The sequence below is a fragment of the Panthera tigris genome, chromosome D1 (genome assembly GCF_018350195.1).
Source record: "Panthera tigris isolate Pti1 chromosome D1, P.tigris_Pti1_mat1.1, whole genome shotgun sequence".
NCBI lineage: Eukaryota > Metazoa > Chordata > Mammalia > Carnivora > Felidae > Panthera > Panthera tigris.
In genome coordinates, this window is record NC_056669.1 from 97,232,554 (window position 1) to 97,257,626 (window position 25,073).

The following is a 25,073-nucleotide window of genomic DNA, read 5'->3' on the forward strand; positions in this document are numbered from 1 at the left end:
CATGTTTCAATAAACATGTATACTTCAGAAACAAATACATTTATTTTTAGGAAAAATATGGCTAGGTCATTTTGGTACAAGCTTAAAGGAAAAATTATTGAAAATAATGTACATTTTAAAGAATGAGGTACTCAGACCATCTGGGTGGCTCAGTCAGTTAGGTGTCTGACTCTTGATTTCAGCTCAAGTCATGATCTCACAGTTCGTGAGATCGAGCCCCACATCGGGCTCCTGTGCTGACAGCACAGAGCCTGCTTGGGATTCTCTCTCCCTCTCTCTCTCTGCCCCTCCCCTGCTTACACTCATGCACGCGTGTTCTCTCTCTCTCTCTCTCTCTCTCTCTCTCTCTCTCTCTCTCTCTCTCTCTCTCAAAAATAAGTAAGTAAAACTTAAAAAAAGAGTGGGGTACTCAGTACTGACTCATTCAGGTATCACTCTTACATTTGCTCTTTATTTCACCCAGCTTCTGGATAACGTATCATCATCTGGATAAAATCTTCAGATTTAACATTTGTCTTAAAAGAGTTGCATGTGTCAGAAGACTGATTCTGAATCTTTGACTCTTCAGAGCATTTTCCCTCTTCCGTTAAATTCTAAACTTCCATTTATATTGCTTGGATGCATATTAGTTTCCATGCTCCCATGTTGAATTTCTTTTTATAGTCCCTAAAAGTCTTGATGAGCAATACTAGAACATAGAGATTACTTAATGGCAAAAATACAGGTGTCGGCATCAGACCTGGGTTTCATGGTTTGGCCCTGCCCCTTTTGATGCTATCGTCCTAGGCAACTTATCCTGTCTACCTTCTGTTTTCTCATTTGTAAAACTGGAGGCCATGTCTTCAGGATTAACAGGATCACGGGGAGCCTGGGTGGCTCAGTTGGTTGAGCGTCCGACTTTGGCCCTGACGGCACAGAGCCCAATGTGGGGCTTGAACTCACAAACCGTGAGATCATGGCCTGAGCCAAAGTTGGATGCTCAACCCACCCAGGCTCCCCGAAACTGTACAAACTCTTAATGGAACCCTGCATGTCTCTGTGCACTCTCAGGTTCACTGGACCCATTCAAATAGGCAGCCCAGCACTAAGACAGGCTTACCCTGTCCTCTGTTAGCAGACATGAGTCCGTTTCTTCTCTCTACCCCAGATTCAGAATGTCATAAATATTTAAAATGATTCTTCCTGGTGTCTCCACCCCCACCCCCCCCATCTTCTAGCACTTCGCCAGGGTTCTTTTATCTATATGTGGAAATTTGTTCACTGGCTGATTCTAAACTCAGTCTTTGTCTTCATCTTCAAATTACTGGTCCCAGCTGGCTTCTCTTCCAGCCATATTTTTCTGAATATCTCTGGCAGCAGCCATTGTGCCTTGCTGTGAAAACTGCCCTTGTCCTATCAGAGCAAGTGTCATCCAAGGCCTCGGTTGAGTCTCATAGAGCCTTCTCCTCCTCCTTTCCTGCCCTGAGCCAAGGAGGCCCAGAGGGTCTACAGGGGATAGCTGGTTCTGTGTCATCACCTCAGAGGGGCAGTGTTCAGGCACCCGGTGGCATCCCAGCAACAGCCTCGTCCCCAGGCCTGTGCAGTTCACTCTAGGCTCTTCTCAGTTCCCAGCCTGAGTGTCCCCCGAGAAGCAGACAGAGGAGTTTGTGTCCCTGGGCAACTAAGCGGCCTCCTGAATGCTCCTTTTTGCATTTGTTTTTCTCTTTCAGCTGCAGCGCTGTAGCTCCACGAGCGAAGCCTGGGTGCCCGAGCAGCCACCGTGGCAGCAGAGCGCGACCTGCAGAAAAGCTGATCACCGACAGAGATTGAGCGAGCGAGTGTGCATGTGTGTACGCGTGCGCGGAGGATGGAGTGGTGTGCCTGTTTGCGTGTGCATGCCTCTGTTTACACTCTTGTGATTCCGAACGCTGCTGGGGCTGGAGGAATACATATAGCAGCTTCACCTCAGCCTCCAGACACCAGGCTAGAGGTCATGGCAGTGACTTTCAGCCAAACCTGTCCCTGTGAGCCAGCTCCCTTGTCTGAATAGAAGAGTAGAAGGACCCTAGCTGGGATCCTGGCCTCTGCCCCCACCCCGACCCTGAGCCCTCCCTCCCTCTCTCGTCACATCAGACTGAGGAGCGAGCGGGAGGGCAACATGGCTGGCTCTGGTCCAGAGCCTGGGATCCTAGAAGCAGCCCTGCTGAGTTCCTGCTTTATGACCCTGGAGGCTGGGCAGGCTGGAGGGGACAGATGCTGTCCAGACACAGTCACCTGGCCCGGCTTCTTTCTTATTTTAAGATTTCCTGCCACTGGCTCCTCGAGACCCCTCCTTGGGCATCTGGGACTGAGCATGCGGCTGTAAACAGATCTGAAAACTTGAGGTCACCATGGGGAGGTACAACCAGCCACCTGACTGATGTGCCATATACATAGTACTGGAGACGGTAGCCTAAAAAGAGCATCTGCCTTTCTGGGGCTGAAAACCTAAGGTTCGGAACGGAATCCCAGCTTTTACTCTTCCTTCCTCAGAAGCTGAGAGCCAGCCCGAGTGCTGACTGTGGAGTCAGCGCCTCCACCAGGAGGAAGCCAGGTTCCTGGTGATAGAAGGCCCCCTGGCTCCCCTGGCTGTACCACAGTGCTGCCTGAGGTCAGCTGACAGCCAGGAAAACCATTCTATCCTGTGGTCTGTAGGCTTCTGGGGCCTGCCTGGGGCTGGTCAGCATCCAAGTGCTGTGTCAGCTCTCGCAGTAGCTGGATGCCAAGGACCCCGGCAGGTAGACTCAGGTGGGAACTGCCAGGGACAGTTGGGAAATGTCCAGGTAGAGACCCCCACCCAGCACACCAACCCTTCCAGAAGCAGCAGGTGGGAGGTTTGACCCCGAGAAGCCAAGGCCTTGCATTCCAGAAGTGGCCTGGCCTCCCACCTCAACCCTCCCACTGTTGAAGGCCTGTGGAGAAAGACATAATGAAAAGGACTGTGTGGTCAGCTAGAGCAAGTCTTCCTTCCACCCTGTGGCCTGCACTTGAGCCACAAAGTGAGAGTGTGTGTGTGTGCGCGTGCGTGTGTGTGTGTGTGTGCGCGTGCGTGTGTGTGTGTGTACAGGTGCGTGCGTAACTGAGAGGCTAATTCCTCTATGGATTTGTGTCCTCACCTGTAACATTAGGCTGGCCTCTGGGCCTTTTCCTCTCTACCTCCCCTGTGACCTTTCCTAGCCTCATAGCTGTTAACTCCCTTGGCCCTAGCCCTGTCCCTCACTGTCCTCCTCTGTCCTAGGACCAGAACCCTGGAGTCAGGCTTCTGTCTCCTACAGCTGTCCGGCACATCGACAGGCTTCTTCCTGAGATGTCCTCAGGTTTTCTCAGCCAGAGAGCTGCCTTTAGAGTCCAACTGTTGTATGTCTGTCACCCTCACTACAAATGTCCCGTAATCCTGTGGGGGAAGCAAGGCACAGGTGATGGTGTATATTCACAGCATTGGGTTGGGGTCTTCTCTGTTCCCCAGCCCCAACCAGGAGGAAAGAGAATTCGGGGTTGTTGTCAGAAGGGGAGTAGAGCGAGCCTTGGAAGGCTGTTTTGAGAACTTGAGAAGGCCGGAGTCAGTATTTATTTAGCAGCACATTCAAATATGAGGATGATTCCCTTTTCCTGCCTGTTAGATGATGGCTCTCTTCCCCCTACTTCACCATCCCTGGCAAGCTGGCCCATCCCCAGTGGAATAGAGTGGTTCAGTCCTGGAGCTGGGAGGGTCAGGGTGAGGAGAGGGTGCGTCTGGTGGCCCCGAGCTCCGAGATGGCTTCATGCCTTCCCTCTTCTGGCCTAGGTGTTCGCAGGGCTGCCACAGCGTATTGCCCCAAATCCCGATCCAAGGGCCAGCGTGGGGGAGAGATGGTCGCAGGCAAAATGCACTTTATACAGAGATTTTATTCTTACTGAGAAGGTGTGTTTCTCCCACATTTTGTGAATATTCACTTGTTTCATAAATGTCTGATACTGTCTGAGCAAAGCTGTGTTGTTGTCAATCTTGTGGGAGGTCCGGTAACCAGGAATCAGTGAGGCTGAGCCTGAATGAAGCCTTAGGCCAGACCATCTTGGTTGTGCTGGAACCAGGAGCTTCTCACCCTGCCTGAGACTTGGCAAGAGGGAGAGGGATGGGTAGAGATGGAGGAAGTGGGAGGTCCCTAGGTGAGTGGCCAGAGCAGACTAGTGGCAGTTTCACAGCTTGGCCAAGTTGGGGGGTCAGTCACCTAGAAGGGTACAGAGCACTCCAGGCCCAGGATTCTATCTTGCAGTGACTCAGCCTCTTGGCCCACCTAAACCCCCCAGGGCTGAGGATCAGTCCGTCCAGGCAGGGCTCTCTCCAGGTCCTCAGTCCATCCTTTATCTTGACTCAGCCACTTAAGCACTGTGTGGTGTGAAGGGGACGCAGGCAGCAAGAACTCTGACTCTAACCAGGTGATCAGCATCTGCCCGGCTTTTTTGCCTCATGCCATCTGGCCAGAGAGTGGCCCCTCTCTGCAGTGTGTGTGGGCTTTCCTATGATGACTTCTAGCCTTGGATCACTGGAAGAGTTTTGTTAGCCCACACCACACACCAGCTTCTTGTGGGCAGGGGCTCAGGCAGGGCCCAAGAATACACAAGCTGTCCCGCACAGAGTGAGAAAGTGGAAAAGGGGAGAAACTTGGCCCTGGGTTTCATCTCATTCTTAACTCTGCTTTGAAACTCCTTCCCACCAAGACCTGGACCTGTCCCTCCCTCTCTCCCGTCTCCTGGCTTCTCTCTAATGTGTCTCTGGCTTGGCCTCAGGAGCTAAGATACCTTTGTTCTTGAGCAAAAGATTCTGGAAGATGGAATTGTCTCACACATGCACACTCCTGACCTGAGGACGCTCTTAGTTGAGGCAAGCACACACTCTTAAGCAACAATTATTAGCCATTATGACATGACTGCTTTCCTGGGAGCAAAAGCCAGGCATCTGAGCAGCAGGTGGTTGCTGTTTGGTCCTATGAAAGGAGGCTGAGCTAAGATAGCAGGAAAGGTAAAGTGGCCACTCCTCTAGGCCCACAGGCAGGGAAAAGACCTTTGGCACTCGGTAACGGGATGTTCTCGGTGCTGGAGGGGGAGTTGTTTCTGCAGAGCTTTCTGGGAGCTACATTAAAGGAAAAGGGGCTAATTTGACCAGTTGGCCGTCCAGATTTGCAAATAGGATCCCACAAGTTGTGAAATAGTTTGCCCCTTTTTCTAAGAGAGGTAAGGACAGGGGTAGAGGACAGGACCTCTGCAGTTCTCAGGAGACCAGAGAAACCAGTGAGGTTTGGTCAGAGGCTCTGTGACCTACCAAAGCTGGGGCCCTAGGCTTGGCCAGCAGTTTGAGTGTCCAGCAGTCCATGCTCTGTAAAATAACTCACAGGCTTAGACTTCTTAGGGGAGAGACCGGGAGGGAGCCATGGCCCGAAGTTAGCAGGGGTAGAGGTGCTGGAGGGAACAGAGGAACCATTAGAAGAATCCCAAGAAGTCAATTATGGCAGCAGGAGGAAAGGCCAGCTCCTAGTCTTAGAATGTGAGAAACCAGGGGTGCCTGAATGGCTCAGTCAGTTGAGTGTTTTGACTATTGATCTCAGTTCAGATCTTGATCCAAGGGTCATGAGTTCAAACCCTGCATTGGGCTCCACGCTGGGCAAGCCTGCTTTAAAAAAAAAAAAAATTAAAAATAAAGAATGTGAGAAGCCAGCTATGGCGTGCAAGAGAGAGGTGTTCTGCAGGAAATGAAATTGGGATGACAAGTGAGAAGGAGAGAAATCTGAGAAAGTCCCGATGTGAGGGAGGAGAAACAGAAAAACCAGGAGGAAAGGTTCAGTTCACCATTAATAGCTGTTTGGGGCTAAAGGTGGGGCTTGGGTCAATCTTTGGAGAGAAGACCCTCTAGGGAGAGTCCATGAGAGGTAAGGGGACAGGGTTGGGTAAGACCCGGATCCTAGTGAGGAGGTGGGGTGTTCCCTGCCTCTGGTGACAACATATTTGTATTACTTTTCATCCTCACAACAACCATGAGAGGGGCCATTATTGTCCCCATTTCACAGATGAGAAAACCAAACTTAGGACTGTAAAAGCACTAATGCAAGGCCACACCACCTATTCACTTAGGAAGCCAGGCTGTGATTTCACGCCATCTGACTCCAAACCTGCCTTGCTCTAGGAGCCCACACCCGACAGCATCTCACCGTTCTCTGCCTTCCTCCACGGCCCTCTTTTCCTGTCCGCCTTCTTTGTCTGCTGCTGGGGACCAACTAGGGCCCTGGGGACCAGGGTCCCGCCATTAGTTCCCTGATACCCAAGCGCTAGAGCCACCCGAGGGGCAGAGCCCCCACGGGCACGAAGATTTTGAGCGAGGGGGAAGAGGGCACAAGAGTCAGTGTGGGACTCAGCCCGGCTGAGCCGAGCCCAGGGACCACGGGGGCCGCGATTTCAGCACCTCGGAGAGCGCCGGAGGGCGGGGCCGAGGGCGGGGCGGGGGCGGGGCGCACGAGACCCTAGCCAGGGCCCGGGGGCGCGCGGCGGCGCTCGCGCCAGTCCCGAGAGCGGCGCGCGGTCCAGAGCCGCGCCCTGCCCTGCGCAGGTGCGCCCGCCGCACCCGCCCCAGCTGGAGCCCCGCGGCGGCGGCGGCCTCTCGCCGCGCCCCCGCCTCCTTCCCATCCGCCGCCGCCGCCGCCTTCGCCGCCGCCGCCGCCTCTGCGCCGCGCTCCGCCCGGATGGCCAGGGCTGTGCCGGAGAATGGCGGAGCGAGAGAGCGGCGGCCTGGGCGGGGGGGCCGCGTCCCCGCCTGCCGCCTCCCCGTTCCTGGGGCTACACATCGCGTCGCCGCCCAATTTCAGGTGAGAGTCCCCGGCCGCCGCGCCCCGCCCTTCAGCCGGGGCTGAGGAGCCCGGGCTTCCCCCACCCCCATCCCCCAGCACAGACACCCCGACCCCTGGAACGGGAGGGCGGCGTGGTGATGGGGTTCCCTCCCTGGACAGGGTCCGCAGAAAACCCCTCAGCCTCAAGTGCAGGCTGATAGCTGCTGCATAGCCGTGGTGCAGCTCCCTCCGCCATTCCATGCCCTAGGCTAGGAGATTCAGAACTGGACTTGGAGGAGGGGGCGCTCAGGCCGCCTTCTCCCCCACTTTGGTACTGCGGCAGGGCCTGGGGTCTGGACTGAGATCCCAGAGGAGGCAGGCAGGCTAGGGCTTTGCCTATGCCCAGTCGGAAAGCTTCCGAATAGAGATGGGAGCAGGCTGGGGCGCCCCGTGGGTCTCAGTTTCTTGGGGCAACTGGCAACCTTGGTGCTGGAAGGAGGAAGCCGTGGGCCCTTCCCCCAGCCCTGCCCGGTCAGAGGGGCCTAACTCCCAGGCCTGGCGTGGCCAGGACCCTCTATAGAATTAGGCAAGCACTGACCTGGCCAGGTGTGTGCACGTGCAGAAGGCTTAGAGACACTACGCCCAGCTGTAGTTGGGGGAGGTCTGGGTTGAGCATACCTGGAGCAGCCAAGGACACTGGGTGGAAGGTGTCCCTGCTGGAGCAAGTACCCAGGTCTGTGATCTGAGTCCCCCTTCACCCCTCTCTCTGCCCACTATCTGGTGTTAGGCAATTGGGAGATGGATTCTAGATAAGTGGACAGCGGGTGTTATGGGCAAAGGGTGGATGTCCTTCCACCATAATCCTGGGCCCATTTGGCGAGGGGGAAGCAGAGGGTGTAACTGCTCCAGAGCCTGGGAGGAGGCCTACATATACCCCATTGTTTCTCTATCTAATGAGCTGGCGCCTTCCCTTCTCCTGCCCCCCACCCCACCCCAGCCAGGCCCCAGCTGGGCTCTGGCGCCAGCCTCTCTCTGACCAAGGGGTTGCTGGCTCCCTGGCCCTCAGGTGTGTAGAGACCCCTGGGGCTCTCTAATGGCATCATCAGCACTAGAAACCTCCCCGGAGGCCCTCAGCTCAGAAACCGGGAAGACCAGAGGGAGGGGACCAGATGGAGGAGGCCAAGCGTGAGGGCTCCAGGGCGGGGGCTTCCGTGGGTAGTGCCTCTGGGTAACGGCTGAGGTCCCAGACCAATTCCACCTGGTATAACACGCCCAGCCAGGGGGCAAATACTGCCTTCCTACCAGGAGGCCCCTCCACAGTGGAACAGCTTAGAGGAACCTGGGTTCAAATCTGAGCCCCACCACTTTCTAGCTGGCTGACCTGACAATCCCATCTATTAGGCGAGCTAATTAATATTGATTCCTTAGTGTGCATGAAGTCGGTATTCAACAAGTGTCCACCCTCCATGCTGTCCGTCCTCCGTATGGCTCCTTACTGTTCAAAGCATTCCTAGAGCAGGCTCATTTACCCTCACGGGCATGGGTATTGGTCTGCCCATTTTATAGATAACAAGATTGAGGTTCAGGGAGGCAGTGACTTGCCTGAGGACCCTGAGGAAGTCAGAGCCTGGGGCCTTCTGTGTGTGTTCAGTCCACGTTGCCTCCAGGCCCTGTCTTTGGCCCAGAGAACAGTTTTGCCTCCCTCTACCTGCTTCCAGATCCCGGGGTGACAGTGCCCTCCACCCCACCCTGCCCCCGGCAGACAGGTTAGCATGGGTGCTTTAGTGAGAGGAACTGACGAGGTGGATGCCAGCCAATGAGTGTCCAGTCCCGGCCAGGTGGGTGAGAACGGCAGTGTGCCAAGGCTGAGGCGTGGGCTGGCCCTCCAGGACACTGTGGCCTGGCTGTGGGGACAAGGCCAGCACGTGGGAATAATAAAGGCAGTGTCTCCGGCCCCACATGGTCTGCCCTGCCTGCTCCAGAAGCCCCTGCTGACCTTTCCCTTGTTCTGCCTTGCATAGCCCTTTGCCCAGCTCGGGTTAACCCTGGATGGTCACCGCTCTCTCATGGCTCTTTGGTGGGGTCATGGATCCAGCCGGTCTGGGTTTGCAGTGTGGCCCAGCCTTTTTAGCTGCATGCCCCAAGACTGGGCACTTCACTCCCAGCGCCTCTGTTTCTTCTTCTCCCCGATGCCAGTGTTGGCTCCTGCTCAGGGTGGTCCTGAGGTGGACCACTCAGGCCGACCTGAATGGGACAACACGCGTTGACTGTTTCAGGGGCTGCGGGGAGCTGCTTTCATGCAGGGCTGGTATTGTTACTAGACGTGTGCCCCCAGCACCACTGTCAGCTTCCAGAAGGCATAAGGAGTCAACATCTGAACTTTGGTTTGCATGCTGCCCTGCATAGAGTAGGTGCTCAGTAATGCCTTCTTGGTTGATTATTAAGGGTAAGTTGTGTGCTGTCCTCCTGGAGCTCAGAGAAGAACATGTTGTCAGAGAATCACGGTGGGATGTGCTGAGCCCCCCGGGAGGCCCTCCCTTTGCCCAGCCCTGTTCTACCTGCTTTCTGCACAAGAGCGTTTCATGCTCGCCAGAGCCATAGAAGCAGAGCGAGAGTATTATCCCCACGTTGCAGATGAAGAAACTGAGGCATAAAGAGACTAGGTAAATGGCAGATCTGGGGTTTGAGTTCAGGATGTCTGATTTCAGAGCCACCCTGAAAAGAGAGAGCCCTGAGGGAGAGAGCATGTGCAGGGAGAAAGCATGGTGTGGACATGGAGAGGTGGAGAGCATTTGTTTGTTGGTAGTTGGTTTAAATAAGTGTTCTGTTTGGTGTTTTTTTTTTTTCCTTCTGATTATAGAAATGCTCCAAGCAGTTACTAGTAGTTACCTCTGGATGTGGTATCAGAGGAGGAATTGTCACTGATGTCACATACTTCGGTTATTATTGGACTTCTCATTTCTACAAGCAGCCTAGGTTACTTTTGTAACTTACAACATTAGAAAAGAGAATTTAAAATTAAAGTGGCTCATGTTCATTCTAGGGGAAACTCTAGAAAAGAGACTTTAGAAAAATGCCCAGTGGCTACACAGAGCTGGATAGGTGGGATAGAGGAGAGGGACAGAGGGGCAGTCCATGTGGGAGGGACAAAGGGTGCTTATGAAAAGTACAGCGAGCGGCTCACCCTGGGTATGTGGGAGCAGAGCTGTGGGTGAGGGGCCTCAAAACTCAGCTCATCCAAACCCCCTTCCCTTTTACTGAGGAGGAGACCAGAGAGTGTGAGTGGCTGCCCTGAGAAGAGCAGGTGAGTGACAGGACCCAGGCCTCATGACTGTCTGGATGCCGTGGTTTTTACCTCACCACGCCGCCTTGGGGATGACAGATACGGCCACCTGAGAGGTGCAGAGGCCTCCTCGTTTATCTCTCACTCAACAAACATTTGCGCTTTGGCGGGCTCCCTGGGGAGACGCTCCAGAGGCACAGACACGGGCCTGGCCATCACGCAGATGACCGTGTAGAGGGGAGACAGACAAGGTCTTACCAGACGGGCTGGCTGGTGTGATGGTGGCTGAGGTCAGAGGCCCAGGGCTGCCGGGGCCAGCGGGTCCGTGCGAAGCGGCAAAGGTTTAGCAGGAACCACAGCGTTGGGTCGCTGTCTTGGGACGGTCACTCAGGCTGCTGGGTAGAGAGCGGACAGGGAGGCAGGGAGACCACTGGGAGACTGGCCATCCTGTGTGTGACAAGGAGGGGCTGGAGAGGACATGAGGAAGATTTCGGGGGCGGGTTAGCTCACTTGGTGAAGTATCTGGTATAAGGGGTGGGGGAGGCAGGAACCCAGGATGACGCTGGGCCCCCTGGAGATGGGGTGCCCTGTGGGAGATGAGAGGCTTGGTGGGCAGGGAGGCGAAATTAGTAGGAGGCCTACGGAGCTTGAGGTTGGTGACCACTGGGGACCCAGCTGGAGCATTCAGACAGGCAGTTGTTTTTAGGCCTGGCATCACTAGAGAGGATTGGGCTGGGGCCAGAGACCCTGGGAGTCTCAAGAGAGAAGGCCACTGAAGCCTCAGAGAGAACATCACTACCCAAGGGGCAGCAGAGAGCAGGGAGATGGCCCAGGGCCCCGGAGCCTGGCCTGTTCCGGCAGACGTTTCCGTGGGAGGAGGGAAAACGGAACAGCTGCTGCTGCTGGAGCCACCCTCCCCCACCCCTAAGGCCTGGGCAGCCCCCCCCCCAACCCTGGCTCGGCTCCTAGTGAACCCCCAATGTGGGGGGCAGACAATGGCCACGGCAGGGTTTCACCCCCACTTCTTTGATGGCAGAGCCTTAAAGTTGGTCTCTGAGTTCTTGGCTTGAGCCCCTCCATGGATCCCACAAAGTGGGGTCACTGCCGCCATCCGCACTTAGGGGTTCTTACCCATTCCAAGATGTCACCTCTGTCCCGTGGCCCTACCCTTGTATTCATTCAAAAAAGTCTCTACCAACATTAACTGTAGGCCCTGCCGCGTTCTGGCGCCCAGAGCTGCCGGTGCCGTGGCACTTCCTTCAGTAGACGTTTATTTAGTACCTACGGTGTACGAGGTCTTGGGCTCTGTGCATGGATTAGAACAGGGGTAGGGAGTTGGTGCCAGTTGAACACGATGACCTCCCTGCCCTCGGGAAACCGCTCCATGGCAAGGCCAGCAGCCCCAGAATCAGGAGCAAGAGCCTGGCGCTAGGCTGGTCTGACCCAGTACAGAAAATTTATCCAGGGGAGCGGAGGAGAAAAGATCTCCCCAGATGCCACCATGTCTCATGGCTGCGTCCGTGTTAGTGTTTCTTCCTGCGTGTGATTCCTCATGTGAAGCCATGAGGTCATTATGTTCCGTTTGCTCATTAGAGTAGTTGCCATTTTCTGCATTCACACACAGACTCCGTAATACCCGACAAAAAGACCGCATACTATTCCATGCCCTGGGTGGCCACGGTTTAACCAGCCCGCTGGTGCTGAGCTATTAATTGTTTTCGTTTGCTGTTAGGAGAAATACGCATCCTTGTGTACACGCATCCTTTTCCGCATGAGGGGTTGTTTTCTCAGGGCGGCTTTTCAAAAGTCAAATCACCAGATCCCGGAGTCCCGGCTACGTATCAGCACCGAGAGCTTCAAACAGATCAGACACATTCTAACCCCATACGTGGGGACTGTCCCATAGGACTTGTTTCCTGGAGTGGACTCCGTTTTTCACCGGTGTCCACAGTGTGGACACGGTCAGGGAGGGAATTAGAGACGAGAGAAACAAAGCTAGCTGGCCCCAGTGTCCCCCCCCCCCCCCAGAGCTGGCGGTGGCATGGGGTGGGAGTTCTGAGGGTGCTGGGCTGGCTCCCCCCACCCCACCATTTCAGCCAGCACCTCCCTGGGGGCCTGAACATTCTGCCCCAGATCCTGACGTCGGTGGGCCACAGGAAGTTGAGTTGAAAGGGCACCTGACTTAGAGAATTTTAAGGAGAAAACCCAGAAAGGCCAGTGGTTCATTCAGCCAACGTTTATTAAGTACCTATCAAGCACCACGTCATTGATCAAGACAGACACGGTCCTGCCCTTGTGAACCAACAGCCCCTAAGGGGAGCCCTCCCCCGCCACCCCGTAGAGCCCCCCACCCCACCCCACTGATCGCAGAAACCAAAGGTCTAATCCCAGTGATCCAGAACCACCAGTAAGTGAGCCTGAGAAAGCCAGGAGCAGGGCTGTTTGGCCTAGTCAGGGAGGTCAGGGAAGGCTTCCTCGAGGGACCCGGGTAGGGGGGGCAATGATACCCTAGAGTTCGGGGAGGCCCTAAGGAGCCTCAGGCCACAGGGAATTTTGGCCCCTTTCCCTAAGTGCCAGGGGAAGCTATTAAGGGATTCTGAGCTGGGGAGGGGTTTCTAGACCAGATTTGCATGTCACGTGCTGGTTTGGGTTGCCCAGTGGAGAATGGCCTGTAGGGGAGCCAGAGGGAAATGGGAAACCAGCCTAACTGAGAACTACTGGGAACCGGCTAGTTGCCCAGCACGCACAGGGCGGCAGAGAGACAGGCTGGGCGCTTGAACCACAGATGCTCTCTGTTGTGAGAGGAGCCCGTGGGGCACCATGGCCAGGACGCAAGGTCACTCCGCTGGCATCCCTCCCTCACTTCCAGAGAGCCAGGAAGGGGAAGACAGGAATGGCCTTCGGACAGCCACATGCCTGGCCCTGGCTCGGGTTTGGCCTTGCTCAGCTAAAGCCTCAGCACTTTGCCACTTAACCCTTACTTTGCGCACACTCCTAACTCAGCCTGCTGCCCGGCTGCGACGGCAAACGGGAGAGGACTAGGCTGCCATCAGCGGGATGAGGAGAGCAGGAGACAAGACGGCACGTGGAAGGGAGAAGGCCACGTAATAAACACCAGAGCACAAAGACATGCTTGTTCGTTTGGGGGAGCGCACTACAGGAAGAGGGGGGCCTCAAATATATAGACTCCAAAGGTCAGGGAGGTCTCCGGAGAGCAAACCCATGACACGGGGTCACCAAATGTTAACGTGGATGAGACCTCAGGAACCATCTCACCCGAATGGGCAAAGCAGGCCTGACTGGTCAAGAGCAGCTGCCTCTGGAGGGAAGCCGCCAAGGCCGCCGGATCTGGGGGCCTACTCCCTTCTCCTCTTCCCTCCTCCCCGCCAGCTTTTCCTTCCATCTCCCTTCCTCCCGACAATTGCCTTCCTTGAACCTGGAGGGCCCAAGGGTCCGTTAAGCTTTCCCTCCACAAAGGGCCTCCTCTGGAGACCCGGGACATGGGTGCCCGGAGGAGCGGGAGCTAAGGGCAGGGGCCGGGGGTGACTCACCAAGGGGCCTGCTTGACCTGTCTGTCCCCCCGTTCCTTGGTCGTGACCTCCTCACAGCGCTCTGCAATCCACACGCTCCACTGTGTTCAACCTCAGCAGCACCTTTGAGGTTGGGGCGGGGGCGGGGGTGCTCATTTTACATGTGGGGAAACTAGATTTTCGGCGCCCTCCGTGTGCGCCTCAGGGTTCCTCATCTGGAAAAGGGGCAAAATAAAACCCTCTCCCAAGGTTGCAGTGAGGATTCGGGGAGATGCAGGGCACGAAGAGGGTTGGCGGCCCCGAGCCTCATCAGTGACGGAGTCAGGACCTGGTCTCGCGCCTCCTGTCTCCAAGCCTGCTATGGTGGCCATTCTGCCATCCTGCCCCGTGAGGAGGAAGAGGTCAGATAAGCAGCTCCCTTCACCCACCCCACCGCAGCAGGACACCAGTGCAGGCTTTCGAGCCCGGCCCGGTGCTCTTTCCCCCCGTGTCCCACAGCTGGCCTCACGGCTGGGCCTGCCAGCCCCCAGACCCGCCGTCCCCGGAAGTGGGATACAGTGGGACGCCGGGGGGTGCAGAGATGAGCTGCGGGCCTGCCCTGAACACTCTGGCCTGAGAGAAGCAAGTGGACGCTAAGGATGTCCCTCGACAAACACGTGGCAGGCGTGTCCTGAGGGCCTCGTGTGTGCCAGGTGACCTCACGAGCTCTACCCTCCAGGAGCATACAGTCCAGATGGAGCGGGGAGGGTGGGGACCTGTGTGCCATCACCTGCTCGGCACAGGGGTGGGCGATGTGAGCTCCATCCACCTCTGGAGCAGCCTGGCGGGCTGTCTGAGGGAGGCCTGGTCCTGTCTGTCCGCCTCACCGCCTTGCATCCACGCAGGTGGCGACACCAGGCACAGGTGAGGGGTGACGGGGGACCGGGAGGGCTTCCCAGAGGAGTGGGCTTAACCGAGCCTTCTCCCAGCAAGCACAGGTTGAGAAGCCTGCCTGCCAGGTGCTCCATCCGAGCACTGGACTAGACCCCTGGGGAGGCAAGTGCGGGAGGTACAGGCAGTCACACGCGGAACTGGAGACCTTGAATGCCAAGCCAAGGGGCCTGCCACTAGCAGGGAACCTTAGGGGGCTTTGAGTAGGGGGCAGAAGGGTGGTGTTTCTGGCAGCTTCCCCTGATGGTCGGTGGGGTGGAGCGCTCCCGGCATGGGGACACTGAGGCAAGCAGGCCAGTGGGGAGGTCTGGAGCTGCAGAGGCAAGAGCTGGGCTGGGACCCGGCAGCGAGGAGGAGATGCGGATGTGTGTAAGGATTACTGGCAGAGCAGGGCGCCTGAGGGCACCTCCGGGTCAGATGCCCAGGCGCCCTGCAGCTCTCTGATGCTGGCTGAGTCGCAGGAGTGGGTCTTCTCTGTGACTTTCCAGGCAGCCGATGCGTCTTGACCACTTACTTAGCGCCGGCCGCTGGGTTCTCGTCCCGAGGCCCGAGGTGTCGCGCCGCACTGGTCAGACAACGGGGCTGCCGTGGCTTCTGGGCCAGACCATCGTCCGCAGCCTACCCCCACCTCCACACCACGCCATCCCCCAGCCCTGAGAGCCTACCACCCTCAGGCTCCAGGTCAGAAGAAGCCTTAAAGAGCACCTTGTCTGTCCAGCTCCCTTGTCCTGGTCAGAACCCCTCTCTGCCGTCCCCTCCAGCGCCTACCAGCCTCTGTTTATGGCACTCCGCAGTGGCAGAAAGCTCATTACCTTCCAGCCCCCTGGGAGGGGTCCATACAGGGTCTGCCTTTAGCCCTGGCCGTGGAACCTCCTGTACCCATAGGCACTTCCTGAGTGCTGAAAGATGAAACCCCCGGGAGGTGACAGAGTTCTCTCCTGCATCCAGGTTGTCAATAGAGGCGGCCCGGACCCACCTCGGGCAGCACTGTCTGGATGCTGCCTGGCCCCACGGAAGCCTCTCTGATGAGGTGTGAGGGCTGAGCGCCTTGCTGTGTGGGTGGGGGCATCCATTCATGGAGAATTTCAGAAGCACCCCCCCACCCCCACCCCATCGCACCACCAGATGCCCTGAGTGTGGCGCTGGCCCTTTAAAGCAGATCAGGGTTGGCTTTTGGGGGGAGACATCCCAGATTTCTGCCATCTGCTTACAAGCCTGGTCCAGGGAGGGGGGCCACCCCAGCCCCCGACAGGGGCATTGGAAGGGCAGGTGGCATCGATCGCAGTAACCTGATCCGATCCCGAGGGGGAGGCGGCAACGCAGCGGCTTCAGCGCAACTGCAACTGCCGGGCCAGGCCGGGAAGGAAGCCGCCCGCAGCTGAGGGCTGGGCTGGGAAGCGCTGGGGCCGGGGCCTGGGTCGGCAGCCACTGCCTCTTCTCCTGGCCCATCTATTTTTAATGAGCTCCCCAGGCTTCTGCTGCGGGCAGGACGCAGAAAGGCAGGCCCCGGCAGTGGAGGCCCGAGGCCCCAGCCCTGCCCTGAGCCCTAGCCCCCCAACCCTTCTGGGCATGAGAGGGTGGCCCTGGGGCCCTGCAGCCCCCCGGCCGGGCAGGGCTCTCCATGAAGCTGGTGCCGAAGATGGATTCGAGCCCAGACAATGACAGCTGGTTGGAGGACCAGTGGGAGCGCTGGTAGGGGGTAGAGGGGTTGGTGGGGGCGGGGGGACATTTAGGGGGCAGCTCCGTGGAGCTCTGGGTTTCTGTTTGGTCTGACAGAGGCAAGAGGCAGGGGATGTGGGGCTGGGGCTGGGGCTGGGGGCTGGGCCACCACCTCTCCTGGTTGACCTTGGACTCCTGGGTCTCCCTTGCTCTGTGCCTCAATCTCCCTTACTTAGGAAAAGGCTCAGAATTCTCCCCAACTTCCACAACAGAATTCTCTCACATGTCCCACCCACACCAAGCCATGTAGAGTGCCCAGGGCTAGGGGTGAGCCAGTGTAGGGGACAAGCGGACAGTCACTACAGTGGGGTGGGGGCTGGGCTGGGGGTAGAGGGTTCTAGTACAGCCAGTTAAGAGTTGTGCTCTGGTCTGTCTCCTGAGCTCACGACACCTCCAGCCCCAGCCCCAGGCCTTCCTTGACCCTCTGCAGCCTTCTGTTCAGGATCTGTGTGCTGGGCAAGGCGATTTTGTGGTTGAAGAGATGAGATGAAGAACACAGAATGGGGTTGTAGTTTCTCCTGGAACAGGCTGAAACTAGCCACATTGACACCAGATCTCCCTTCACCTGCTCCCGGGGCTCACGAGGCATCGGTCTTCCTGGGCTGGGGGCATGGAGCACTCCTCTGAGGCTGGGGAGGGGCCTCTGCCAGCACCTCAGGTTTTGTCGCTGCAGGGATTGCACGGGGAGCCCTCCTACTCCAGGCATCCCTTGTCGCTTCTCACCTCTGCCTTCTCCATGGGTGAATTGGCCTTGGCACCTGCCTTGACCCTGGGAGGCATTTCTCTGGCAGAACTGAGGCTCTGACCAGCTGGGCCTTCTAGGCACTGCCTCCTGGTTGGCAACCAAATGGAATAACCTGGAGTAGCCTGGAGCCTCCCCTCTCTCTGCCTGTTACCCCTTGTCTTGGCTCATGTGGATAAGTTCCATCCTCTGGGGGCTGTGATTTGCCTTCGAGGGACTGCGCCTTGGAAGAGGTACTAGGGAGACATCAGTAGACTAAGTAGTCCTCCTGGGTTGGTAACTTTGGCTTCCTGTCCTCACCAGGCTCACCCACGACATCAGCTTGGAGGAGTTTGAGGATGAAGACCTCTCAGAGATCACCGAGGAGTGTGGCATCAGCCTGCAGTGCAAAGACACCCTGTCCTTGCGGGTAAGAGTGGGCTTTCAGGAGTCCCTGAGTGGGATGGTAGGATGGGTAGGGACAGGAGTGAAGGCATCCCCACATCTACAAAAGGACTTTCAGGGTCTGTATGGCATCCCATTAAATGAAATGACATCCAAGAAACACATCCAGTACGATGCGTGGCACATCTTGGGTGCTCGATCAGAATTTTTTTTTTTTTTTTTGGGGGGCCAGGGGCTAAGGCAAGAGGCAGCTCCTTCCACTGCCCACAAGAAGGGAGAGGACAGGAGGTCTTCAGATGTAGGGCAGTAGCAGTTAGGGCTAGAGTTAAGGGAAGGATCAGCACTACCCTAAACCGTTTCCGGAGCAGCCTTGGCAGAGGGCCTGAGGCAGAGCAGGGTGGAGTCTGTTAGAGTCTGCAGTGCTTTGGGACAGGAAAAAAGAGCCAAGGCACTCCCTCGGCTGCCATTGCACCAAATCACACCACATAGCCCCACAGACCCTCCCTGGACTGCAGTTCTAAAGGATCCTCTGGAGGGTTACCCGAGCATTTCTGCTGCGTTTGGCCTCCTGGCTTTATCATAGGACAGATGGCTCTCTCCATTCCCTAAGTTCTGAATTCTGCCAGGGGGTCCTCAGCATGCGGGTAATTTGGGTCGGATAGGGATCCCCCTAGGTCTTTTCAGAACAGGAAGAAAGGAACCATTGGCCAGGAAATAGGAGGCAAAGCACGGGACTAGGTTGCAGAGTCCAGAGCTTCTGTCAGCACCCAGGAGGATGGGTGGCTAAAGTGGACATGGTATTAGAGGAGAATGGTTAGCAAAGGAGAGCTGCGGTGTGAGCTGGGTGGGGTGCCTGTCTCTGGGTTGAACTCCTGTTGCCTGTTACAGAGATTCTGTAAGCTCTGCCAGGCAAGGGGAAACCAAGGGATGAGGATAACCCTCCAGTACCCCCACGGCCAGGCCAGCAAGGGTGAGGAATGGTCCCAGGGCCTTGACATAGCTTCCCTAAGGTCATACACCTGTTCCGGAATCCGACACCACCCTTTCACCCAACATGCACCAGCAGAGTTCGGGAGAGGGTGGTCCCTGCCACCAGCCAGGGCCCTGAGGCAGTACTAGCTAGAGGTGTACCCTGTGGGGACTTAGACAAGTTCTAGGGGGCTTTCACACACTCTTGCCAGTAAGCCCTCACCTCTCTGGGAAGCTGGGAGGCAGTTAACTGGAGAGGGAATTGAAGGGTCAGGGGATCTGTCCAAGGTGCCAAGGAGTTAGTGGCAAAGCTGAAACTAGACTGGGGCTCTGAATGATCAAGGTTAGGATGGCCTGAGAGAAAACCCAGGTTAGAGGGTCCTCGGACTGTAGAGAGGTGCCGCGTGGCGGTGCCCCCACCTGCCCTTCCCCCCTCCCTCCCCACCCCACCCCCCACCCCACCCCCCACCCCCTGCATCCCTCTTCTGTTTGCACTGCGGCCCTTCCTCCATCCTTCGCCTGGCTGGGACTGGTTTCCCAGTTTTCTTCACTGCCCCCTTCAAATACTAACCTCCCCCTCCTCCATCCCTTGTGGGGCCCGAACTCCTTGGCGACCCTGCGTCCCCATGGCAACAGCGGTGACCTCACTCTGGGCTCGGCTTACAACCCCGGTGAGGTCACCGGCCGTTGCCAAGGGAACGGGAGGGTGCAGAGAGTCAGGAAAGGGGGCAGCGCGGGGAGGGGGGCGGCATAGACCGCCAAAGGCGCCGACTAGCTTGGGGAGGAGTCGGCCTCGCGAGTCCTCGCGAGGGGCGAGGGGCGAGGGGCGGGAGGGCGCGGCCCCCTCTCGCCGGCCACCTGCCCCTGTCCCCTTCCCTCCCCCTTTGCGGCCGCGGAATGGACTCGCCCGGGCGGTGGGGCGGTGCGCGGCGGCCTCGGCCCCGCCCCGACGCGGCCCCGCCCCCTGACGCCCCTCCGTCCGTGCGGCGCAGCCCCCGCGCGCCGGGCTGCTGTCTGGGGGCGGCGGCAGCGCGGGGAGCCGGTTGCAGGCCGAGATGCTGCAGATGGACCTGATCGACGCGGCGGGGGACACTCCCGGAGCCGAGGACGACGACGAGGAGGAGGAGCGCGCGGCGCGGCGGCCGGGAGCGGGGCCGCCTGAGGCCGAGCCCCGCCAAGAGCCGGCGCCCCGCGGCCAGGGCCAGGGCCAGGGCAGTGGGGACACATATCGGCCCAAGCGGCCCACCACGCTCAACCTCTTCCCGCAGGTGCCGCGGTCTCAGGTGAGGCGCGAGCAGCGTGGGGCGGGGCTGAAGGGGTGGTGCCCCGGGGACTGGGCGCGCGAGGCGTAGGGGGCGCAGAGCAACTCGCGGAGGAGGAAGGTGGGCAGGCCGGCAGGCTGGAGGCGCGAAGAGAGGCTGCGGGAGAGGGACCTGCTGGCCGGCACTGGGAGAAGTCGGCCTGGTGAGACTTCCCAAGTGGGAGGCCCCAGGGGAGGTGGTCTCGGTGGGCAGGTGGGATCTGCCCTAAAGGAGAGGAGCCAGGTGGGGCCGACAGGGTTTGGAGCCTCGTAGAGGGTTGAAGGAGTGAAGGAGCCGAGGGGGACAGTGGAAGGATCTGGGTAAGGAGAGCAGTGGGGGCCTAGGAGAGCAGAACAGGGCTTTGAGGGGTCGCAGGGATTTGGAGCTTTGGACCTCAGGCTGGAGCAGGGTTTCCCTTTTAGGGTGTGGGGCTCCTGGTGAAGGGCAGAAGCAGGGCCTGGAGAAGAGAGCAGCTAAAGTGGTCGTTTCCGGGAAAGGTCATGGGGAATTGTGAAGAGGTGGGGATGGGGAGCTCAGAAGCAGCCGCCAGTTTGAGATGTGGGCAGCTGGGAATTCCCAGAAGGCAGGGAAGAGACATGGGAGGTGGAGCTGCTTGGCTGAGTTGGGGGCCTGGGGCCCCTGGGCTGGGTGGCTGGATGCCAAGGAGGGTTGAATAGGGTGGGGGAGAGCCGGCTGTGGCCCTTTGTCTTCCAGGCCCCGGCTGGAGAGGTGTAGAGGAGGGGCCCAGGGAGGTGGGGCTGTTGGTGGAGGGTGCAGGGGCTGCAGGGAAAGGATTGGTCCCTTTCCCAGAATCCTCTGGGGTGGATTTTGGCAGCCAGACTCATGAATGTGAGGGCCTATGAGAGTGTTCCCAGGGGAGAAGGCCTAAATAGTTTGTGGGGAGCCTCGTTGGCAGGCATTGTGGAGAGGGGTTCCAGGGCACCAATGATGTGGGATGGGCAGCCCTGGAGATCCAGGAAGGAAGGCCACTGACAGCTACATCTGTCATAACTCAGTCATGTGCTCCTGGAGGGGTCTGGGAACCATGTTACTGATTCATCATTTGCATGATTCATCCCAGTTCCCCAGGCCAGCTGCTGGGAGACCCTTCCTCATCCTTTTTCCAGCTTCTACTAGAATGTCCCTGTCCCTTCCCTAAGCTATAGCTTGCTGAGCTCCAGGACTTGGCTGGAAGTGAGCATCTATATGTATAGCCTCAGTGTCTGGGACTGGGGGTCTGGCTCTGTCCCCAGATGGCTCCTGCTTCTCCTCCACTCCTCCCCCACTCACCACCACACATATTGGCCATCACTACCTTTGTTGAGGCTGATAAGAGCATCTCCCCCGAGGGCCAGCTTCCCTGAGCCAGGAGGGAGAGCCGTCTAGAGTCAGTAGGTCTGGCTGGGAGGGCTGGGACTTGGCCACCCCTCCTGCCTGCTCGAGGAGGGTTGGGGGTGCGTGCGCAGCAAATGGCCTAGGGATGGCCTGATGGGGGCAGGGCCGGGGCCTCCCTGTGCCGGGCACTGTTGACTGCTTCTGTCACAAGGGCCTTTTGTTTTCTGCACAGGACACACTGAATAATAATTCTCTGGGCAAGAAGCACAGTTGGCAGGATCGGGTGTCTCGATCATCCTCACCCCTGAAGACAGGTAAGTCAGGACCCTTTCCCGTACCTGGACCGCCACCTACCCTGTCTCACTTCCCCCTCTAGAGAGCCAGCCCGGCAGTTTCCGTCTTGCTGAGTTGAGGTGAACTGCCTGTCCCGTAGCCCTGAGCGGGCCCATCTGAAGTCAGCTGGGGTGGCAGTGAGAGGACCGGCCCCAGAGTCCACCGTGGCCTCCTGCCGGGGAGCCTTCACCTTGGTTTCCGTGTCCCGCATGCTGAGTGGAGGGGGCAGGTGGCCTGGGAGTCAGGGGCGAAGCTCCCCGCTTTTACCGCCGACACTGACCCGCCTGCCCTCCAGGGGAGCAGACGCCGCCACATGAACACATCTGCCTGAGCGATGAGCTGCCGCCCCCCAGCAGCCCCGCCACCACCAAGGATCGAGGCACCTCCACCGACAGCCCTTGCCGCCGCAGCGCCGCCACACAGATGGCACCTCCCGGTGGCCCCCCCGCTGCCCCACCGAGCAGCCGCGGCCACTCGCATCGAGACCGCATCCACTACCAGGCGGACGTGCGGCTAGAGGCCACCGAGGAGATCTACCTGACGCCGGTGCAGAGGCCCCCGGACCCTGCAGAGCCCACCTCCGCCTTCCTGCCACCGGCTGAGAGCCGGATGTCGGTCAGCTCCGATCCAGACCCTGCCGCCTACCCCTCCACTGCAGGGCGGCCGCACCCCTCCATCAGTGAGGAGGACGAGGGCTTCGACTGCTTGTCGTCTCCAGAGCGGGCCGAGCCCCCGGGCGGAGGGTGGCGGGGGAGCCTGGGGGAGCCACCGCCGCCTCCGCGGGCCTCGCTGAGCTCGGACACCAGCGCCCTGTCCTACGACTCGGTCAAGTACACGCTGGTGGTGGACGAGCACGCGCAGCTGGAGCTGGTGAGCCTGCGGCCGTGCTTCGGAGACTACAGCGACGAGAGCGACTCGGCCACCGTCTATGACAACTGCGCCTCTGCCTCCTCGCCCTATGAGTCAGCCATTGGGGAGGAATATGAGGAGGCCCCCCGGCCGCGGCCCGCTGCCTGCCTCTCCGAGGACTCCACGCCCGACGAGCCCGACGTCCACTTCTCCAAGAAGTTCCTGAACGTCTTCATGAGTGGCCGCTCTCGCTCCTCCAGTGAGTCTGCAGCAGGAGCGGTGGGGGGCCTGGGAGGGGGAGAGGCGAATCGAGGGTGTTCCTGGAGGTGGCCTCACCCATCTGCTTCGAGGCGTCAGGACCAAGAGCTTGCCACCTGCCCCCTAAACCTCGGCTAGAGGTGGCACCGTTCTCCTCCAGCCCATCCCCCTCACCTGCAGGTGCGGAGTCCTTCGGGCTCTTCTCCTGTGTCATCAACGGGGAGGAGCAGGAGCAGACACACCGGGCCATATTCAGGTAAGAGCAGCGGGGTCGGGCTGGCCAGGCGGCAGCGGGGACACCCCCTCCCTGCTCTGCCGTCACTGTGTGGCCTAGACCCAGCCCCTGGAGCTGGCGTTCAGCCCTCCGCTCGGCCCCAGGGGGATGGCGTCCACCGTGTCGGAACTCCCGAGCAGGGTGATGGTGCGATGGGTTCGCACGGCATGGCCCTCCGCAGCGCTGCGCTGCCAGGCCCGGGGACGGAGCACCTAGTCTGGCTGGGGGGGCAGGAGCCCAGGAAGGTGCCCGGCAGAGACCGTGCCTGACCGCACACAGGGCGCACCCCCCAGCCTCCTCCACAGAGAAGTGCTCGCTTCCTGTTCCCTCTGTTTTACCAAAGGCTCTGGGCACTTCCTCCCTTAGCCCACAAGTTCCTCGATGGCAGGTGTGTGTCTGCGTGACCTCGCTCTTCCGCAGGGACCAGCACCGTTAACAGGCGCTCAGGAGACTTTGCACGTGTTTATTGAATTAATGCTGCTCTTGCGGCGCCTGACCCCAGAGCGGGGTGGGGAGTAGACTGTTGGCCCGGCTGGGGAGGCCCTGGTGGTGAATTCCTCACGTGCCCTTGCTGGGGACAGGTTTGTGCCTCGACATGAAGACGAACTTGAGCTGGAGGTGGATGACCCGTTGCTGGTGGAGCTGCAGGCCGAGGACTACTGGTATGAGGCCTACAATATGCGCACAGGCGCCCGGGGCGTCTTTCCCGCCTACTATGCCATCGAGGTCACCAAGGAGCCTGAACACATGGCAGGTAGCGTCCTTTCCCCTACTCGGTGCCACCAGGCCCCGCCTCCGCCCCGGCCTCATGTGACCCACCGGGGAGGGCCCTCGCGGAGGTGACATTCGGTCCCTTTGGTCCCTTTCACAACGGGAGAAGAGCGAGGCCCAGCTGAGCTGGGACGTCCGCGGACTGTGGCACCCTCTGCTGGCTCTGCCACTCCTCACTTCCCGCTTGCTTTCCAGCCCTGACCAAAAACAGCGACTGGGTGGACCAGTTCCGGGTGAAGTTCCTGGGCTCGGTCCAGGTCCCCTATCACAAGGGCAACGACGTGCTCTGTGCTGCTATGCAAAAGGTGCCTGTTCCCCGCTCCCTTCGGATGGGCGCCCATCCCCAGCCCGGTCCCCGTCCTCTCCTGGGGAGAGGGACATCCAGCGCCTGATTTTCATCCCTCGCCCACAGATCGCCACCACCCGCCGGCTCACCGTGCACTTTAACCCGCCATCCAGCTGCGTCCTGGAGATCAGCGTGCGGGGCGTGAAGATAGGCGTCAAGGCTGATGACTCCCAGGAGGCCAAGGTGACCTCCCCGGTCCCAGCCCCCAGGCCCCCCCACCAGATCTCTGTAGCCCCTGCATGCCACTGACCCCTGCTTCTCTTCTCCCTTCTGTAGGGGAATAAATGTAGCCACTTTTTCCAGTTAAAAAACATCTCTTTCTGTGGATACCATCCAAAGAACAACAAGTAAGTGGGAAGGGACAGAGATTGGAATGTCAAGGGGTGGCCTGGAGCTATCATGGTAGGACTTGGGCCTGCGAGTATGTGGGGGGAGGGGGGCTGAGCCCACGTCCTGTCCTCCCACAGGTACTTTGGGTTCATCACCAAGCACCCTGCTGACCACCGGTTTGCCTGCCACGTCTTTGTGTCCGAGGAGTCCACCAAAGCCCTGGCGGAATCCGTGGGGTACGTCCGCGTGTATGGATCCTGCCAAGCACCCGGCCCCAGAGCGCGCCCCTCATGCTTGGCCCACCCCAGTCCCCACTGCCCTGTACACCTCGTGGCCTGGAGTCAGGGCTGGGTGGTGTCGAGGAGTGGCTCCCACACTTCTTGGCGGTTGGACCCTTCCTTGAATTGAAGCGGCACCCGGGAAGCTCCGTGTGTAGACGACAGAGCAGAGCAGCTCTGCCGGGGGGAACTGGATCCCTACCCGGGGACCCCGAGGCTCCAGCCTGAAAACCTTGGGTGGAGATCCTGTTCGTCCCGTCACCTGTGTGTCTGCCTGCTTCCCAGGAGAGCGTTCCAGCAGTTCTACAAGCAGTTCGTGGAGTACACCTGCCCCACGGAAGACATCTACCTGGAGTAGCGGCGCTGCCCTGCCCTCTACATCCCCGGGCCCTCGGGCCAGCACCGGGCCAGCTGGCTGCTGACGGGGCTCGGCACTGCTCGAGGAGGGGGGCCCATCACCACCAGAGGGTGGGGAAGTGGGGGCCTTTGGCGGAGGGTGGGGGAGGGCGGGGTTTATGGGGAGAGACGAACGCAGTTTATTGTAATATATGGGACTAGATTCATCTATGGAGGACGGAGCAGGCTGCCCGGGGGTTGGGGAGGGGCGGGGCTGGAGGGGTGTCAGGCCT

General features: G+C 58.9%; 2 protein-coding genes and 1 long non-coding RNA gene across 6 annotated transcripts in view; 2 read left to right on the forward strand and 1 right to left on the reverse strand.

Moving 5' to 3' along the window:
* CRY2 (cryptochrome circadian regulator 2) overlaps window positions 1-3,985 on the forward strand; it is a 34,416-nt gene extending 30,431 nt beyond the window's left edge. For all 3 annotated transcript variants that reach the window (XM_042957405.1, XM_042957404.1, XM_007082184.2), the window contains one exon: window positions 1,710-3,985. The gene's annotated coding sequence lies outside the window, so the exon portion shown is untranslated. The remainder of the gene's footprint in view (window positions 1-1,709) is intronic.
* On the reverse strand, window positions 3,884-5,356 carry LOC122230958. Its single transcript, XR_006208007.1, has 2 exons — window positions 4,798-5,356; window positions 3,884-4,111 (listed from the first exon to the last, which is right to left on the reverse strand). It is a non-coding gene; the product is annotated as an uncharacterized LOC122230958 (long non-coding RNA).
* On the forward strand, window positions 4,968-24,943 carry MAPK8IP1 (mitogen-activated protein kinase 8 interacting protein 1). Of its 2 annotated transcripts, none has more exons than XM_042957403.1 (12): window positions 4,968-5,017; window positions 17,320-17,425; window positions 19,362-19,652; window positions 21,238-21,319; window positions 21,634-22,446; window positions 22,626-22,701; window positions 23,301-23,473; window positions 23,686-23,795; window positions 23,903-24,019; window positions 24,113-24,183; window positions 24,304-24,402; window positions 24,730-24,943. In XM_042957403.1, exons 3-12 carry the CDS (start codon window positions 19,425-19,427, stop codon window positions 24,800-24,802), a joined length of 1,842 nt encoding a protein of 613 aa, XP_042813337.1. In that variant the 5' UTR covers window positions 4,968-5,017; window positions 17,320-17,425; window positions 19,362-19,424; the 3' UTR covers window positions 24,803-24,943. The 2 variants fall into 2 exon arrangements, with proteins under 2 accessions (XP_042813337.1, XP_042813336.1); XM_042957402.1 differs by lacking the exon at window positions 4,968-5,017 and adding an exon at window positions 6,670-6,851.
* The last annotated feature ends 130 nt before the right edge of the window (window positions 24,944-25,073 follow it).

Bases quoted from the DNA above. Each gene is read 5' to 3' on its own strand.
- MAPK8IP1 (XM_042957402.1), top strand. From the start codon at position 6,751: ATGGCGGAGCGAGAGAGCGGCGGCCTGGGCGGGGGGGCCGCGTCCCCG. The intron at 19,653-21,237 runs GTGAGGCGCGAG...TTTTCTGCACAG, and splicing joins CGCAGGTGCCGCGGTCTCAG to GACACACTGAATAATAATTC. The intron at 23,474-23,685 runs GTAGCGTCCTTT...CTTGCTTTCCAG, and splicing joins GGAGCCTGAACACATGGCAG to CCCTGACCAAAAACAGCGAC.